An 18,416-nucleotide genomic window follows, 5' to 3' on the forward strand; every position below is an offset into this window, starting at 1 on the left:
GCTCACCACTAAAAGTATTTAGATGGAGGTTGGGTGGCTATTCTCAGGGGCACTTTAGATGTGGATTTCCTGCATCAGCCATAGTTGGACTAGATGAATTTAGCTCTGTTTCTCAACCTTCCTAATGCCACAACCCCCTAATACAGTTCCTCATGTTGTGGTGACCCCCAACCATAAAATTATTTTCATTGCTACTTCATAACTGTAATTTTGGTACTGTTATTAATTGTCATATAAATATCTGATATGCAAGATGTATTTTTATTCACTGCACCAAATTTGGCACCAATACCTGATATGCCCAAATTTGAAAACTGGTGGGGTTGCGGGGATTGATTTTTGTCATTTGGTAGTTGCTGGGCTTTATAGTTCACCTACAATCAAAGAGCATTCTGAACTCCACCAACGATGGAATTGAACCAAAACTTGGCACACAAAACTACCATAACCAACAGAAAATACTGGAAGGGTTTGGTGGGCATTTACCTTGAGTTTTAGAGTTGTAGTTTACCTACATTCAGAGAGCACTGTGGACTCAAACAATGATAGATCTGGACCAAAATTGGCACAAATACTCAATATGTCCAAATGTAAACACTGGTGGAGTTGGGGGAAAATAAACCTTGATATTTGGGTGTTGTAGTTGCTGGGATTTATAGTTCACCTATAATCAAAGAGCATTCTGAACCCACCAACAATAGTATTAGCCAAACTTCCCACATAGAACCCCCATGACCAACAGAAAATGCTTTGTTTTCTGATGGTCTTTGGCGACCCCTCTGACACCCACTCACGACCCCCCCCCCCCAGGGGTCCCGACCTCCAGGTTGAGGAACACTGCTCTAGCTGGTCTCTTGCACCTTTACAGTTCTGTGTTCTATCTTACATTTAGAAAATACCTGGTGGCATAGCCACTAATTCTTCCCTAGTTTGTCCTCTCTCAATAGATGGACAATTATAACAGTGGTCCCAGATATAATTTCTTCTTGTAGTTGGAACCCAAAGAGCCTTACAGCCATTATTTTAGAAACAATTCTTACTGCACCATTCAGATATAATACCTCTTCTTATCGATTTCCTATCTCAGGGTCTACCAGAAACAGGCCACTTTGTCCTGCTGCATGTCAAGACTTGTCTTGAGGAACATATTCTTGCTCCTGTTCAGGATTATTTCACTCAAAGGACTCTTTCCTCCTATGTTTCAGGTTGAAGCCCTGGGTTAAAAATTGTGAGGCATGTCTGGTTTCTCTCTGAGAGAGTTGGGAAAATCAATTTGAAACTGCCTGAGGAAAACATACCACATGTTACCTGGGAAAGCATCACTACACAGAGCTTACTGCATACCCTGAGGCCATCTTTCAAGACTGAAATAGTCGAAAGGAACATTTCACAACTGAGAGGAAAAACCTTTGGGAAAAAAGAGGGAGGGGGAGGGGGGAAGAGAGAGAGAAACCCACTCTGTCATTTTCAAGAAGCCAAAATAATCACCTAACTTTTCTGTATTCCTGGTCCCACCAGTTAAATCTAGGCAATTTTGAGAGTTATGATCCAAAAAAGATAAATAAATCCCAGCATTCCCAATCTCTGTTGTTTGGTCCTTTAGAAACACTGAGAATAATGTTATTGCCTAAGAACTACCTTAGGAAGGGTTAATTCCAGGTGCATAAAATATTCAGGGAAGGCAATGGCAAACCAACTGTGTGTATTTTTTATACAAGAAAACTGTATTAAAATCATGAAGTTACCATCAGTTGCCCTTCAACTGTTGAATGCTCTCTCCTTGGAAGCCTCATTAGTACTACCTTTGTTCTGGTCGCAAATAAAAACATCCTCTTCATTAAAACCTTTGGGCCTTAATTAATTTACTCCCAAACGTCTATGTACATGGTTTTAAATGGTTTCTAAACCCTTAAACTATATTTAACTTGCTAAAATTATTATTATAATTATTATAATTATAATATTATTATTATTATTAAATTGTTTAATACGTTTTTAATTATTTTAATTTGCTGAAACTGATTTTACTTTGATGCTTTCCTGAAATGAAATAAAATGGGATATAAATATACAAAAAAACAATCACACAAACCTTTCCAGGCTCAGGTTGTTCCATGGCAAAGCAGACCTTTATGCCCACCAGTGCATTTAAAGGCCCTGTAGCTAGTCTTCAGCCACACATAAAAAACACGCTAAATTGTTAATACATGTATTAATACAAATGATTGATAATTCACAACGTTTTAAATACTTTATTTCCAGCATCATTTCCCCTCTGTTACCCTCTCCTTGGGACCCCCAAAAGTAAATTTCATTGCTTCCAGTGAAGCTTACTCCTAATGAAGGGATGCAGGATTGCCAAAGCCTAGGTTTTATAACATACGTTTTCAAAATGGAAGGAAATTGTGATGGCATTACTGTTGCAGGCTTAATTGTTTCCTGTTTTTTTTGGATTTTTTTTCCTGCCTGCGTCTTTCACACCATAGGATTTAAAGCCTGGCAATTTAGCAGTGAATGAGGACTGTGAACTAAAGGTAGGTTGCTGTTTTTTTTTGACATATGCAGTAGCATTTTGCATTGTTAGCCTGATAAGGTCCTTTTGAATGAGCAGCATACAAATATCTATTCTTATCTGTGCTTGCTTTAAGTACTGATTTAAATAGATTGAACTAATCTTTGTCATATATGGAGCAGACTTATTGAAAAAATAAGACTTAATTTAATAATGACTAACTTAAGTATCTTAAGCTTGAACATTGGACAATGACTATGAAGACCACCTTGGGCATAGAAGCCTGCTGAGTGACCCTGGGCAAGTCACAGTCCCTCTGCTTCAGAAGAAGGCAAATGTACATCCCCTTTGAATAAATCTTGGCAAGAAACCCCATGTATGAAACAGATTTCCTAGACTACTGTGTCCCATAACCAGACCTGAAATCAGATTGAGTCCAGGTAGTCTGATCATACATGGGGTTTCTTGCCAAGATTTATTCAAAGAGGATGTACATTTGCATTCTCCTGAAGCTGAGAATGTGTGGAGTCCCTATTTCACATACTGGATCTTTTAGTGGCATTTGATGCCATCAACCATCTTCCTGGAGATCTGGCCGATATGGGACTTGGGGCATAGTTTTGCAGTGATTCTAGGCTTTCATAGCTGAACATTTCCAGAAGGTGTTGATGTGGGGCTGTTCAGCCTTTTGACCATTAATGTGTGAGGTTCTACATGACTCAGTACTATCCCCATTGCTTTTCAACATCTACATGAAGCTGCTGGAAGAGGTCATTTGGTGCATTGGGTTGGGTGTTATTGGAATGCTGATGATACCCAGCTTTATCTCTCCTTTACAACTGATGCTAAGGAAGCTGTGGTGGCACCTGAACATTGCCTGTGTGTAAAGGACTGGATGTGGGTAAACAGACTGTTGCTTAATTGAGACAGGATGGAAATTCTGCTGGTCTGTAGAAAATCCAGGATTTGGGTTTTAACCTGTTCTCAGTGGGGTTGCTCTCCCTATGAAAGACCAGTGTAGCTTGAGTTGGCTCTTCGATGCAACACTGTTGTTGTGGCCAGGAGAGCCTTTGCCCGTCTTTGACTGGTGTGTCAGCTGTATACCTTCATGGAAAAGGCAGATCTGTGGGTATCTATTATATATTATCATGATTTCTAATGGTATTTTCACTGCTCTGGATGGTGTTTGCTAGGCAGAGGTATTTGCTTAGTTCCTGGGAAACAGCAGGTTTAGACACAGATGTGTCTGTGGTTAGGAGCACAGACACATCTATAATTATTTATACAATATACAATATAATTGTATATTGTATATGTAAATTATATATTATTTATATTGTGCATTATTTATACAATATAATTATTGTATAAATAATTGCACAATTATTTATAATGACATTTTCAAAGGCAGCTGTCTAGTGCAGACTTTGCATAATGCAAAATTCCTCTGGATTACCTCCCCTGTCAGCTGTGGATAAGTTAGCCCAGCCCAGCTTCCAAGCCATAGCCAATAGCATGTAACTGGTCAACAGTAAAAAAAAATTAAGGAGAGTTTCCCCAGTGACCCCATCCTGAAGGCCCATGAGTCAAATGGGGAGACCTGCCTGTGGCTAGCCCCAAAAGATAGTCCCTTGTGTCACCCTTGGACTGCACAACCTGAAGATCAAGTCTGAAGACATCTCTTCTACACTATACATTTTAGGGCACTCATAATTTATTAAACATCTCCCCTTGCGCTAATTGATGTGCAGTCAACTCTTTAAAACAGAAGTCACCCAAACCAGTTGTCACAATATCCCTCCCACACTATTTCCTTATAAGACCAGCCAAATAAGCCAAAATTTCTACCTGAGCCTCAAAATAACCACCCCCAGTCAGCACTGAGTCTGGGAGTAAGCAAGTGGCTTCAGCAAACTCAGCAACTCAGAGAGGAGCTGCACTGGCACAATGGGTTAAACCCTTCTGCTGGCTGAACTGCTGACCTGAAGGTTGGCGATTCAAATCTGTGAGACAGGGTGAGCTCCTATCTGTCAGCTCCAGATTCCCATACGGAGACATGAGAGAAGCCTCCAACAGGATGGTAAAACATCCGGGCGTCCCCTGGGCAACATCCTTGCAGACGGCCAATTCTCTCACATCAGAAGCAACTTGCAGTTTTTCAAGTCACTTCTGACACATACATACACACACACACAAGCAACTCAGAGGGGAACGGGGAATAATATGAAATGGGAATAAGATATATTGCAGCTTGTGGTTCTGCACTGAATGGCATTTTGCTAGATGTCCTGTCCTTGGCATCACAATTTAAGAAGGATATTGATAAGATGGAACATTTCCAGAGAATGTCAATGTCTAGAAGCCTGGAGTGACATAGGGAGCTGGGAATGTTTAAATCGGAGAAGAAAAACTTAAGCGCTGTCGTAACAGTCATGTTTAAATATTTGAATGAATGTCTTATTGAGGAGAGGGCAGGTGTGTTTTCTGCTGCTCCAAAACTAAGGCACAAGTACAGGAAACGAAATTCCAACTAAACCTTAAGAAAAAAAACTTCCTGATGTTCAGGAGTGGAATATGCTGTCTCTGAGTATGTGATGTCTCCTTCTCTAGAGTTTAAAAAAACTGAGGCTGGATGGCCATCTGTCAGAAGTGCTTTGATGTTCAGGAGTGGAATATGCTGTCTCTGAGTATGTGATGTCTCCTTCTCTAGAGTTTTAAAAAACTGAGGCTGGATAGCCATCTGTCAGAAGTGCTTTGATTGTGTATTCAAACAATCATGGCAGAGGATTAGACTGGATAGCCCTTATGAGGGTCCCCCTCCCCCCAAGTTTTATGATTATATGATGCATAGTAGAGTGTATGAATTTAGAGAGACTGAGGCAGAAGATTGGGTCAATTTGCATCTGTAACTAGGAGAGAGAATGTGAGCAAGATGTCCTGTTAGGATGAGGATATGAAACAGAGGAGGATGAGGATCAAACAAGGTTAGGATTTGGATGAAGACAGAGACAGAGATTGCTGGAGTACTGAATAGTTCTATTTTGTGAAAGATTAATTGCTTTCTGGATATTAAATAAAAACAAAGAGTCATTAACATACTAAATCATTTTTAACCAAGTTCTGTTCAACATAGAGATGCCAGCTGCTTGGTTGCTATATCAAAGATCTAGCATGATTTAGGCCAAATCAAACCAAGAATAGTCATTATAAAAAGAAGACTTAGAGGAAGTGGATCCAGCGGGGATTCAGGAGGCAACATGTCTTTGGAAAGATTTTGAGGGATTTAGAAGTGAGGCAACTGTTGCTAGTATTTAGCAGTGGCATTATCAGAAGGCTGAAACACTCCTTTTCGCTCCATCCTCCCTGCAACTATTGTCAATGACCTTTGTCTCTATTCCAAAGGGTCTGCAAAAATGGCCCCTTCCCGCAATTTCTGTATTTCTGAATACAAGAATAGCTGGCAGCTAGGATTGCATGCCATTTCTATCCTCAGTTTGTATCAGCTGGGTCTGAAAGTCATTTGGAATGGCTGTTGCCAAACCAACTGTTGACAAGTTTGCTGTTACATAGACTGAAAGAGATTGACACAGTTTCAGAAAAAGTTTCATTGTGCCAGCTTCAAAGGCAAGCTCAAAAATAGATTTCGTCATTGCAGAAACAGTGTAATGATAATAATCAAGCACCCCATTATTTGTAGTGATGGCAGAGTCTAAACGGAATCAGTTTTGGCTGAAATAGACTACTCTTGAGAAAATAATAGATTGTCCCTTCTTGCAGGCCAACAGGACTGTTGAGTGGATCCCTAATTATTTATTATGTTACTCTTCAAGGCTCATGCTGCCAGAATCTCTCAGCCACATTGACCACTAGTAATGACTTATGGGAGTTGTAATCCAGAAATGTAAAATGTTATTCATCACTTTACTGGTGTGTGTTGCAGATCTTGGACTTTGGCCTGGCAAGGCATACAGATACCGAGATGACTGGTTATGTGGTGACTCGTTGGTACAGAGCACCGGAAGTAATTCTCAATTGGATGCATTACAATCAGACTGGTATGTTGTTTTGCTTCTTCGCCCATTTGGGAAACTCTTCTCTTTAGAGATGGATTTTTGACCACAATTGGTGTTTCTATATGCATTTTCTTCTTCTATATTAATACAATATATTCTGTTATACTGCTTCTGGTATAGGCAGACATAAAATACCAATGGCTAAGAGTCTGCTAGCATAGTTGATATTTATTTTATGACTATAATTACCGTAACATTCTATCAATGTGTATTTTAGAGTTGATTATTTTATTGTGGTATTGTTTTATGTACTGATGATCTTAACTATGCTTTTCTTTGATATTGGTATATCTGTATTTATTTCACCGTATGTATTATTACATTACGAGTGCTTTCTAAGCCACCTCGAGTCCCTTTGGGAAATGGTGGCAGGTAGAAATAAAGTATTATATTATAATTATTTTACTGACACAAAAGCACAGTATGTCACAGCAAACAAGATCTATATGCTGGATTTCGTATCACAAAACCACAAGTCGAAAACTTCCCTATTATTATTGTTATTATTATTATTATTATGTCCTAAACATTTGACTTACAAATGACTCATAGTTAAGGACAGGGGTGAGATAATAGGAAATGAGAGAAATCTAACCCTAGGAAGGGAAATTTACTCCTGAAAGAGTTATCATGGGGAAAAGGCATTTCAGCTGAAGCTTTTATTGCCAATCCTTGATTCCATAGCAAGCCAAAATTTTCAAAATCTGATTATCACATGGACAGAAAGTCTGAGCAGGGACAAAGACAACAAACAAACACCACGTGGGGTGTCAATGCCTCCCTATGCTATCCAAAGTGTGTGTGTATGTGTGTGTGTGTGTGTATATGTATATATATATATGGGGCTGGTGTTACACTTAGAAAATGTACCTGTTCTGACTAACATACAGATTCATTTTAAGAACAAACCTACAGAACCTATCTTGTTTGTAACTTACAGACTGCCTGTACATTTTTTCCAGAAATAAATCACGCTATTACGCTATTTATTTATACTAATAATAACAAAGCTATTTTTAACAAGCACACTTCTAGCAACTTTGCGAGATCAGTGAGGTGTTTTATGTCTGCTTCCAAACCTGAACATTAAGCTTTTTCTCATGTGTGTCTTACATTTCCTCCCAAACAGTGGACATCTGGTCGGTTGGCTGCATCATGGCAGAAATGCTGACAGGAAAAACTCTGTTTAAGGGGAAAGACTGTATCCTTTTTGATCTGCTGATTCTGGGAAGAAAGCAAAATGGGATTCGACTGGATGGCCCATGTGGTCTCTTCCAACACTTTGATTCTATGAAGTTCTTAAAGGAATGTTTGAGGTTGAAAATACATGCAAATCATTTATTAGATACATGTGCAGAAGTAATGGCGAATTTAAACCACCAAAAAAAATTATGAACAATTAGGAAAATTTGCCACAAGAATTACAAGTACTGGAAAAATAAGAATAACTAAAAGAAAGAGAATTGATAGAGCTGCATTGTATAAAGCTATGTGTATGATGGGAGCAAGGTTGGGGGAGTATAGAGCTGAGAAAAGTCAATGTCACAACAACAACAACAATTTTAAAAAACCTTTATTTCTAGACCTTACCTCTTTCCTAAAAAGGGGCTCAGGTGGTTTACAATACAAAAAGAGGCAAACATTTAATGCCTTACAAAATAACAAACAACATCAGGAATAATACAAAACAATGCACAATAATAACAATAAACTTATAATGAAAGAATTAAATGTTGAAATGGGGATTAGGTAGTAATAAACCAATTAGACAATAAACTAGAGCACATGTAAGCATTAAATATATATCATTAAAAGCAGTTAAACATGAACTGCATTTCAATTGGCTAATTCTGCATTGTTATAAAATTTGATAAAAATAGTATTTCAAACTGTACAGTCACCAGAAGTACACAGTTGCCAAAATTCAAAAATAATTCAGGTGCTTTGTATTGTAACAATGCAATTGTACCGTGTTAATTTTTAAAATATAATTATAATAATTTTAAAACAACCAATACCAAATAAACACAGCCTCCTATGATGAGGTACAGACTCTTAACCCACTAAAGTTATACAATAGTTTTGCTTTCTTTTTTAAAAAAGTGAATGTTTGAGGCCAATGCCCTCAATGTTTAGCCTACAACAATGTATAAAACAAATGTAGAAATACTTGTGGGAACAGGCATACAGTAGTACTTTCTACAACAGTTTATTATAGACACTGTCTATAAATATGTTATTATGTTAAAATCTGAAAATACTGTTCTTGACATGTATGCTTGGTCTCTTTTAAACTAACACAAAATGTATGAAAATTAATGGTTCCTCCTCCTTCCAAAAATCCTTATCTGCTAGGGCAAACATGTATCATGAGCTGCTGCCCACTTACTACATGCCACCCATGGGGTTAGTTTTGTGTCCCCTATGAACCCTCAGGGAGCAAGTACAATGGGGGAGAGGTCTCTACAGCGTCCTGAGGAATTGGTGTTGCCCACCTTTGAGCTAGGGTAGCATCAGGCTTTTTCTTGTTGTTGGGTAATTCTTCCTAGTGAAACTAAATTAACTACAATAACTCAAGACTGGCATAGTTAAGGGTTAAATCCTAGAGTTTCCTGAATGGACTTTATACTAATGGATCCAAAGCGACCTCTATCTCCCAAAAACTCTTATTTCTGGACTGAGAGCAGTTCTATGTCTGCAGAGCTTTCCGTGGCATGCATCTCAGTATTTTAAATCTACTAGTAGAACATCTTTCCACTAGCATAGAAATACCTCTTTGCTATTCTAACCCATCGGCCAACAGATCTGAAAACTGGGATTGCTCTCTTAGAACTTCCCATTTAAACAGATACTTTTCAACTCTCTGAATTATTCCCAAGGAAATGGTTGTGGATTATAGTCTCGCTCAAAATCAGTAAACGGGAAAGATTTGCTATCCCTTTGTCCAAAAGACATAAAACTGACAGGACCAGTACACTCCCCAAGTCTCCTGGGACAAAAGATGCAATTTATACAATTTGTGGAAATGTTTGCTACCTAAGCTTGTTAATCCATTGGTTCCAAAATGTGATCCCTTAACATAGTCTGCCAGATCTTGATCAGCTGACTCTGATCTTGAAAGTAACAGGAAGCCCTGGAGAGGAATTTATACAGAAACTAGAAGACAAAGCGGTAAGAAAAATACAAATACTGTGCATTGAAAACTTATCTTTAAAAAAAAATACAGTTTTTTTTTCCAAACTCAAATCAATCTTTAAAGCCACACAGTTCCTCAACATATACATCCTTCTTTGTGCATAAATGTTTGTGTGTCTTCGGAAAATTGAATGCCTTCTCATTCAGTTTAGAAGTTCTTGACACGTTGTCCTTAGAAGACTAACAGGATTGCCGTGTGTGTGTGTGTATGAAAAGGAACAGCTAATTTGTAAACCAATCAGACCCAATTCAGCAAATATAGCCCAATTCTCCCCATGTTTCTTTCAATCTATTTACTACAGGATTGATTTCAAGCAGTAATCCTCTGCCCTCTTATCTGAACATAACTCCCACTTACTTTTTTGTTGGGACATATAAAACCTTACTTTTTAATGAATAATAGAGCAGGAGCATTGGGCATTCATGTTTTCACTCAGGCCCTTTGCTGGATATATGTCCCTATGACAACTTCACATTTCTCCAAGTACATGGTTTAGAAGTGCAACCTGATCCAAGACGTCTTTACTAACTAGGATTAGATTTTCATTGAGTTTAGATTTTCACAAACATTGAAAATCTAAACTCAATTTCAGACTTTTGGGTATTTCAGTATGCAGATACACACAGTCATCCAAGGTGTCTTTATTACAACCTGGGATTAAAGTCTAATTGAATTTAATTAATAGTATCACCATCATGTCAGCAAGCAGAAAATCCCAAACATCTAAATAGCATAGATATACACTGAATGTTTTAAAAAGTAGAACAGTGATGCTGAAGGAACCACACATGAACCTGTACCACTCTATTCTGAATTGTGGTGGTGGACACATATATGTTTAAAAAGAGTTTTTTCTATCTTTTTTTTTAAAAAAAGATAGTTGTCATGCATCTTAAATAATGACTTTCACTTTGAAACTGGGGGAACATTATGTGTTTAACCAGGATTGGGATTGAGGAAAAGAACCAGTTATTTTGCAGGTGTGGATGCAACCAAGGGTTTTGTACTTTTAATAAAAATACAAAAGAGAACATTTTAGTGGGTGAAGTCTACATGATATGATGGAAGGTAGGAAGACTGAGCATTGCAGGTTCTCTACAAAATCTGGCAAGATGCAGTGTCCCTCCCACACAGAGACAGGAGATTGTACTACCAAAATAGAAAAGGGTCTGTGATTAGTATCATGCAAAGGAGGCTGATGTGGCTGGGGCACACTTCAAGTGATCACACAAAAAGAGATATCTGATTTCTTTCCAGATAAATGAATCTCAAGTGAAATGCAGATGTTGGCTTGAAACACAGATTTTTATAAATCTCTGGGGTGTTGTGTGGTTTCTGGGCTGTATGGCTGTATTCTAGAAACATTTTCTCCGGATGTTTCGCTTGCATCTATGGCTGGCACCTTGAGATGAGAAAATGCTGCTAGAACGCAGCCATACAACCCAGAAACCACACAACACCCCAGTAAAAGCCTTCAGCAATATCATAAATCTCCTTTTACTGCCATGGCAACATCCAATGGAATCCTGGGCTCTTCATTTTAGGAAAGGGTATTTCTAATTCTCTGGGATGGCACAGAGATCCTGTGCATTCCCAGACTAGTACCCCCAGGATTCTGTAGCATGCAACCACAATAATGGAATTCTACTATAAGTGTGCAGTGTAAAAGCCTCATCCCTGCTAAGTAGTGTGCTGAGAAGATAGATGCTCCTTACCAGAGGTTGAACCATTCTGCACTTGCTGCCCTCCCTCTTTCCTTTTGGTCCCTTCCGCCCATTGCATTCATGAAATTAGGTTCCCCAGCCATAATATAAGGAAACTTATGAGAAATAACAGCAAAACAGATGCAACGTAATAAGAGCATGTGAGGTCATTAGTGCATCCTAGTAATAGACATAGAGAAAGAAGCTAATGTATCTACGATGAAGTAAAATGTTCGTTTCATGTATGAAGCTTTCGTTCAACATTATATGCATAATGTTGCAGTCAGGCTTTGAAGCTGCAAGGCCATTAAATGCTAATCAAGGTGGCAATTGCAACATCCACACTTGCCTCAAGCAGACAAGAGTTCTTTCTTCCACTCTGGACATTCTACATAGTTTTCAACAGATCCCTCAACCCCTGATATGCCTGCCATAGTTGTGGGTGAAACGTCAGGAGAGAATGCTTCTGGAACATGGCCATACAGCCAGAAAACTTACAGCAACCCATTATATTATTTAATATTAACACTTAATTTCCCAGCCAGAGAATGTATCGATGTTCTTGTTTCTTTTAGGCCAAAAGCTACATACAGACAATGCCCAAGATTCCCAAAATGGATTTGTCCCGACTTTTCCCCAGAGCCAGTCCTCTCGGTAAGTTGTTGTGAAGTTGTCCTCTAGCTCATTGCTTCACTGTTTCATGAATCCTGATGACATACCATTGTAGGATAGATCAACATGTTAAAAAATACTAAGCCCTTTTTATCTTCCACTGAAATCAGCTATCATCATTTAATCATACTTTGGGTGATGTTTCATATTACAAATAAACAGACACTAAAGGTATGGTTTTTGTTCCAGGCTGTCCCCCATTGCCATATTCCTCAGAATGGTGTAGAAAATGATTGTGATAATGATGATCATTATCATCATCATCAACAGCAGCAACATAAAATTTGAAAAGCAGACACGTTAAAGAATTAATAATTTATAAACTATCTGGCTAGGCCTGCCAGTATTTAATAGTTTTAAATGCAGATGGTGTGTTCAGTTGTCAGAGCTCTTCCAGCAGGTCATTCCACAAATTGAGGGTGGCTGACGAAAGTAATTTAGCAATTGCCAGCCTGGTCCTGGCTGATTGAAGTAAATCCCCCCACTCCGAAGACCTGAGTGGATGTGGTTATTTTTTATCTATTGTATTAGGAGCGAACCAAACAGTTGTATTTTTTAAAAAAACAACAACACAAATTTTGCAAACTTGGAATTCTAGTAAATGCCCTTTGACCAGTAGCTGGCCACTTGGAGTGCCTCTGGTGTTGCTATAAGAAGGTCCTCCATTGTGCATGTGATGGGGTTCAGACTGCATTGCAATAGGTGGTCTGTGGTTTACTCATCTCCACACTCGCATGTCATGGACTCCACTTTGTACCCCATTTCTTAAGGTTGGCTCTGTATCTCATGGTGGGTTAAATGGGAGAAGGGTTTCAAGGTAACAACCAACTCATTGGCAACTCATGAAGTTATTTTAATATAGGTATAATATGATCACTCATAAATGCCTGATTAATCATTTTGGCTGAGGTTATCAATGTGTGCACTACCATCTTCAGATCCTCTAGTTTTAGCTAGTATATTAGTCAAAACTGATAGTTAGCACTTTTGGCTGTCATATCTATCTGGGCTGTCAATTGGAGAAATTGATCCAGAATTACCCTGAAGCTGCAAACACAGTAATTCAGGGAAAGTGTAAGCCCATCTAGGACTGGTTGAGACATTTCCAACCCCAAGTTAATACCTTTAATTGTAAGAACCTCCATCTTGCAGTCATACTAAAACAAGGTTTCTTTAAAATATTATTCTAATGTAAAACAAACACCCATATCCTTTATAGATGTTCTTTCCTTGGCCATAGATTCAAAGCTAAGTGAGCTGTGTTGATCAAAAAAGCAACAAGTTAGAAGAACAACATAAAACAATGGAAGAAATCATCTGATTTGTTATGGCTTTATGTCACATACTTTTTTCATGCAAAGTGGGCCACCAGAACCTTTGAACACTGTGAGGTCTGCATGTCAGTTATTGACTCTAGAGCTGCACAACCTGCAGCCCTCCAGGTGTTTTGTACTTCAGCTCCCAGAATTTCTGGCCATTGGAATAGTTGGCTTCTGGGAGATGGAGGCCCAAACATCTGCCACAGGTTGTGCAGACTTGCTCTAGAACCTAACCTATTCTAATGGATGTAGATGAGAATAAAAGAAGCATTTGCAGTGTTTGAAAAAAGCAATGGATTAAGAAATAAAACTGAGAAGGAAGCTGTCTTGAATGATGGGTTAACGGGTTTCCTGTGTTCCTGTTTTCCAAGCCTAGTGTGGTGCCTTCATCTAGTTGAAACTTACTTCATTTGCACTCACTTAAGGGCATTGAACTGTGAAGAGATTTTAAAACATGCAGTAACTGCATGCTGTTATATATTCAGTCTTTAACTTTGTCCTTTTAAAGATGTAAATGGATTCAAATTTGCTATAACTTGTATTTGTGTTTTAAAGAATTTATATAACTGTATTTCTCTTCCCAGGTATGTATATGATCCATCTTACCCACAATTACTGTGGAAATGATAACTATATTTTCAGCTTCCATATTCACAAAAATTGCTGCTGCCTGTGACCTGCTGTTTCACTCATTCTTTCTTCTCTCAAGTATTTACTTAATGTTGCTTGCAAATTCAGACTCCATGTGAATTAACTGTCCCAAGGATAATCACTCCACAAGTAATGTTACTCCATAAATGTAAAAAACAAACAGCTAAATTTGATGGATCACAGCATAAATGCTAGAAACGGACTCAGGGTGAAATGTCTAATAGGCATGCACTGGAGTGCTCTAAAAATACATTTTAAGTTTATTTGTGGCCCTACTTTCATACAACTAAAATGCTAGCAACTCAATTGAAACACCTGAATCAAAATATAATTTGCCCACACAAAGATGTAAGACACAATAAGCTAATTTAGGGGCCTAGGACAGTGGTGTGGCATATATCAATAGTTCTCAAACTTTGATCTATATTTGGGACTTCAGTTCCAGGAATTCCTGATCATTGGCTGTGGTGGCTGGGATTTCTGGAACTTGGAGTTTGAAACCATTGGAGCAACAGTGTTGAAGAGGCACTTGTTTACATAATTCTGTCCCCCAACAGAGGAGAACAGCTAAGGAGGTCAGGAACAATATCCAGGAGACTCCCTTCAGAGCCTGCCTCCTGTAGGGTTGGTCCTCTTCAAATTCAAATTAACTAAATATCCACCACCATTTCACAGATGAAAACTGGGGCATGAGAAGCTGAGCAACATCAGAGTGCAGTCAAGACAGAAAAAGTTATTAATGATGAAGAACACACTTCCTCATTAATTCAAAAGGGTGCTTTGAATGCGATTTTCCTGCTTCTTGACAGGGTGTTGGACTGGATGGCCCATGAGGTCTCTTTCAACTCTGTGATTCTATGGTTCCTTGTACACTGCCCTATATCCCAGGATCTGATCCTATTATCTGCTTTAAACTGGATTATACTGTATGAGTCTCCACTGCCATATAACGTAGGATAAACAGATAATCTGAGCAGTCTGGAAGGGGCCTAAGAAGGTCTGCAGTAGTTTGCTTTTACCTCAGATGACATAGAAGGGACAAAACTTTGATCACTCCCTCTCTTTTTTCTCTGGGGAATTGAGGGCAATCTGTTTTTGCATTTTTAGTTCAGTTTGCACCAAATGATGTAAATAAAGCAGAAAAATAAGAGATGAGAGAAGCTAGGGCGTGTTCAAAGCTGCTGAAAAGTGAAAGGAGATTAATCAGGACTAACTCTGCCAAATCGGAACAATTGAAAGATGCGTTTCCACATCTTGTTGTTCTGCTCATATTAAGCAATATTAATCTCCCTTCTTGCAGCAGTGGACCTGCTTGACAAAATGTTGCAGCTGGACGTGGAGAAGCGTCTTACAGCCACACAAGCTCTGGCTCATCCATATTTTGAACCGTTTAGAGATGTTGAGGAAGAGACAGAGGCGCATCATTCCTATGATGACTCCATCGGGGCACAAAAACTTTCAATCAATGAATGGAGAAGTAAGTTTCACTTGATAACTTTGTGTAAAGGCTTGCTTACAGTCAAACTTTTAGTTCTCTGACGTCCCTAAGATAAAGCACATAGAAGAATGAGCAGGAAATGTATCAGGATAAAACTGATTCCTTTCAATTTAATTTCTCAAGAAAACTGATTAGTTCTTAAATTTCTATTACTTACACTCTTTCAAAAGGCTTTTAATTCTTTAGGTAAGAGCAATCCCAGGGGTTTCTTTCTATGTTGTTTCATAGAAGGACTCTACATTGCTAGTGGCATTCAGTTCATATTTCCCTCATTCTAAAGTGAGGAAGCAGTTTAGATTATGAGATAAATTATTATTGGGCTGTCCAAAGGATGCCGTCAAACTCTAGATTCTAAATTAAGAAGATTTATTCATATCCGCAATAAAAAAACAGAGAGAAATGAAAAGATGTGTTTAATGAACAGATCTAAATACATGTCCAGTTTACATACTGTAAGTAATATGGTATGTAAACTACCTCTTTTGATGCCACATGATTTTCAATAGCATTATGTTGGAGTTAAGAAATATGTGAATTGCATTGTGTGTTGTCTGCATTAGCCTGCAAAATGGACACACCTTTCTGGCAGTTGTGGCATATTCTATATGAAGATAGTGGAGGAGCTGTAAGCTGATTGATTTAGACTTACAGGATCAAAGAGGAATGTATGTCAGAGCTATATGATATATAGGCCTGTAAAAAGATGGTGCAATTAAACCAAAGTTTTAAAGAGACAAAATGTCTATACTCAGTTGTTACAAAAGACTTCAGGAAATTAGCGATTGCAAATTGCTCAACTTTCATTACTGGCTGTGTGGGCCAGTAGGTGATCCACTCTCACATATCTAGACTAAAATGGGACTTCCAGTCCTGAAATAAGATTTGCCTGAATTATTACTGTTGCAAAATAGCCATCAAATCTCTTTCAGATTCCTTCCACAACTCAATTTTTAGAATACAAGCTTAATTTCTTTTGGAACAGTTTTGTGTATGGCCTTATCAAGCTTTCTTTTTATATTTTGTATACCAGAATCACTCGAGTTACCCTCCAGGTGGGGCTGAACTGCAGTTCCCAGAATCCCTAACCAATTGCTGTGCTATGGCTGCTTAAATATATAGTCTAGCACCAGAGGACTGCATGATTCCTATCCCCAGCCTTTTGCACCAAATAAAATCTATTTCCTTTCAGTCTGTTAATACACTTTCCCCAGATGTTCACAATGAATTTGCTATGCAAATTATGCCTGGCTATATATACCTGTCTTCCACTTTGAATTTCTTAGCTCTTCTCTTCACTTTTTTTTAACTTTATAAATTAACTTTAATTTATAATATTTTTTCCTGATTCTGGAGGCAGATTGGTTCCACAGTTGTATTGTACTCAAGATTTCTCAGAATGTTCCATATTACAATCTTTTACATATCTGAATGTTTGTTATAGTCACTTATTATTAAGCATATTCTTCATGTTTACATGTGAAATGTAATAAGCTAAAAAAGGTGAAACATTCAGTGCTCATCGAACACAAATACAATCATACCTTTGCTTCTCTTTCAAGGGCATATTTACAATGAAATACTAACATTCAGTCCAATTGCACGGAAAGACTCCAAGAGGAAGAGTGGTATGACGCTGTAAACTTTGGCATATTCCATTCTGGACCACCTTTTCCACTAAGTAACAAACAGTAGTGTTTTGACTCCAACAAGAAGTAAATAGTAACCAGCATGAAAAGGTCTGTGTACATAGAATAAAAGGACACTGAATATATAAGGAAGTTCAACCTTCGTATGAAGCTGAAGTTGTTAAAGTAACATCTTTTGGTGCCAAAAATTGATATGCTTCTCATTAAAGACCTTTATGATAAATTGTGTGTTGTGTTTTCCTTTCTTATGCATTTCTCAATGTGGTTCAAAAAGCTACAACTCTCTTTTTAGTTATAATTTCTGGACTATTCCTCTGTGCCCTACAGATAAATAATTTTGTATCATAATTTATATCACAAAAGCAAATATTTACTGAAGAAAGCAGCAGTTTTGTGGACCCAATACACAAAACATTTGTGTATATTGAACCTTTAGAAAATAATAGTATCAACTACCTTAATCACCCATGTGGACAGTTTTGAATTTTAGATTATTTCAGATATTGAAAATGTATACTTTATACATCTATTTCTAAAACACAGTAATTTAAAAAGATTTGCAAGTTGTAACTCTGTTAAAAGCTATTCTAAATACAGGCAGTTTCCAAGTTACTAACAAGATAGATTCTGTTAAGTTTTTCTTAAATTTGTTTGTAAGTCAGAACAGGTACATTTTTAAAGTGCAACTTCATCCAAAAATATATTTTTTCAGGTTTGGATAGCAGAGGGAAGGGTTAAAATCCTTGTGGTGTTCTAACCCTAGTACCTCAGAGTCCTAGTCCACTGAAACATGCAAACTACAAATTTGACTACAGACTGCTAATGCTTCCCTGTCCAGCATACATTTTAAAGGGCTTATTTATTTCCCCAGTCTGGCAACAAATCAGGAAGCATTCTATAAAAAAATAATTTCACCCTTGCTTTGATGTTCTTTTATAGTTTTCTGCTAAGATCTGGCAACAGAACTTTTGGCACACAGTTCACAATTGGTCCTCAGACCCAGTGAAATAGTTGACTCCTGCTTTCGAAGTATCCCTGGAGTTGATTGAGCAATTGTACCAAATTAGCATTTAAAATCACAGAAGGATTATCTTAGGTACTTCTGATACTTTGCCCTATTATAACCAGTACATGAATCCTCTGTTT

General features: G+C 37.9%; 1 protein-coding gene across 1 annotated transcript in view; it reads left to right on the top strand.

Moving 5' to 3' along the window:
* The window catches only part of MAPK13 (mitogen-activated protein kinase 13), a 30,863-nt gene extending 13,370 nt beyond the window's left edge, over window positions 1-17,493 (top strand). The window contains exons 6-12 of the mRNA XM_060773181.2: window positions 2,487-2,534; window positions 6,453-6,567; window positions 7,715-7,786; window positions 9,677-9,756; window positions 12,060-12,138; window positions 15,427-15,603; window positions 17,184-17,493. Coding sequence (XP_060629164.1) covers window positions 2,487-2,534; window positions 6,453-6,567; window positions 7,715-7,786; window positions 9,677-9,756; window positions 12,060-12,138; window positions 15,427-15,603; window positions 17,184-17,263 — 651 coding nt within the window. The 3' untranslated portion in view covers window positions 17,264-17,493. The remainder of the gene's footprint in view (window positions 1-2,486; window positions 2,535-6,452; window positions 6,568-7,714; window positions 7,787-9,676; window positions 9,757-12,059; window positions 12,139-15,426; window positions 15,604-17,183) is intronic.
* Window positions 17,494-18,416: the final 923 nt, after the last annotated feature.

Source organism: Anolis sagrei, chromosome 4, assembly GCF_037176765.1.
Source record: "Anolis sagrei isolate rAnoSag1 chromosome 4, rAnoSag1.mat, whole genome shotgun sequence".
NCBI lineage: Eukaryota > Metazoa > Chordata > Lepidosauria > Squamata > Dactyloidae > Anolis > Anolis sagrei.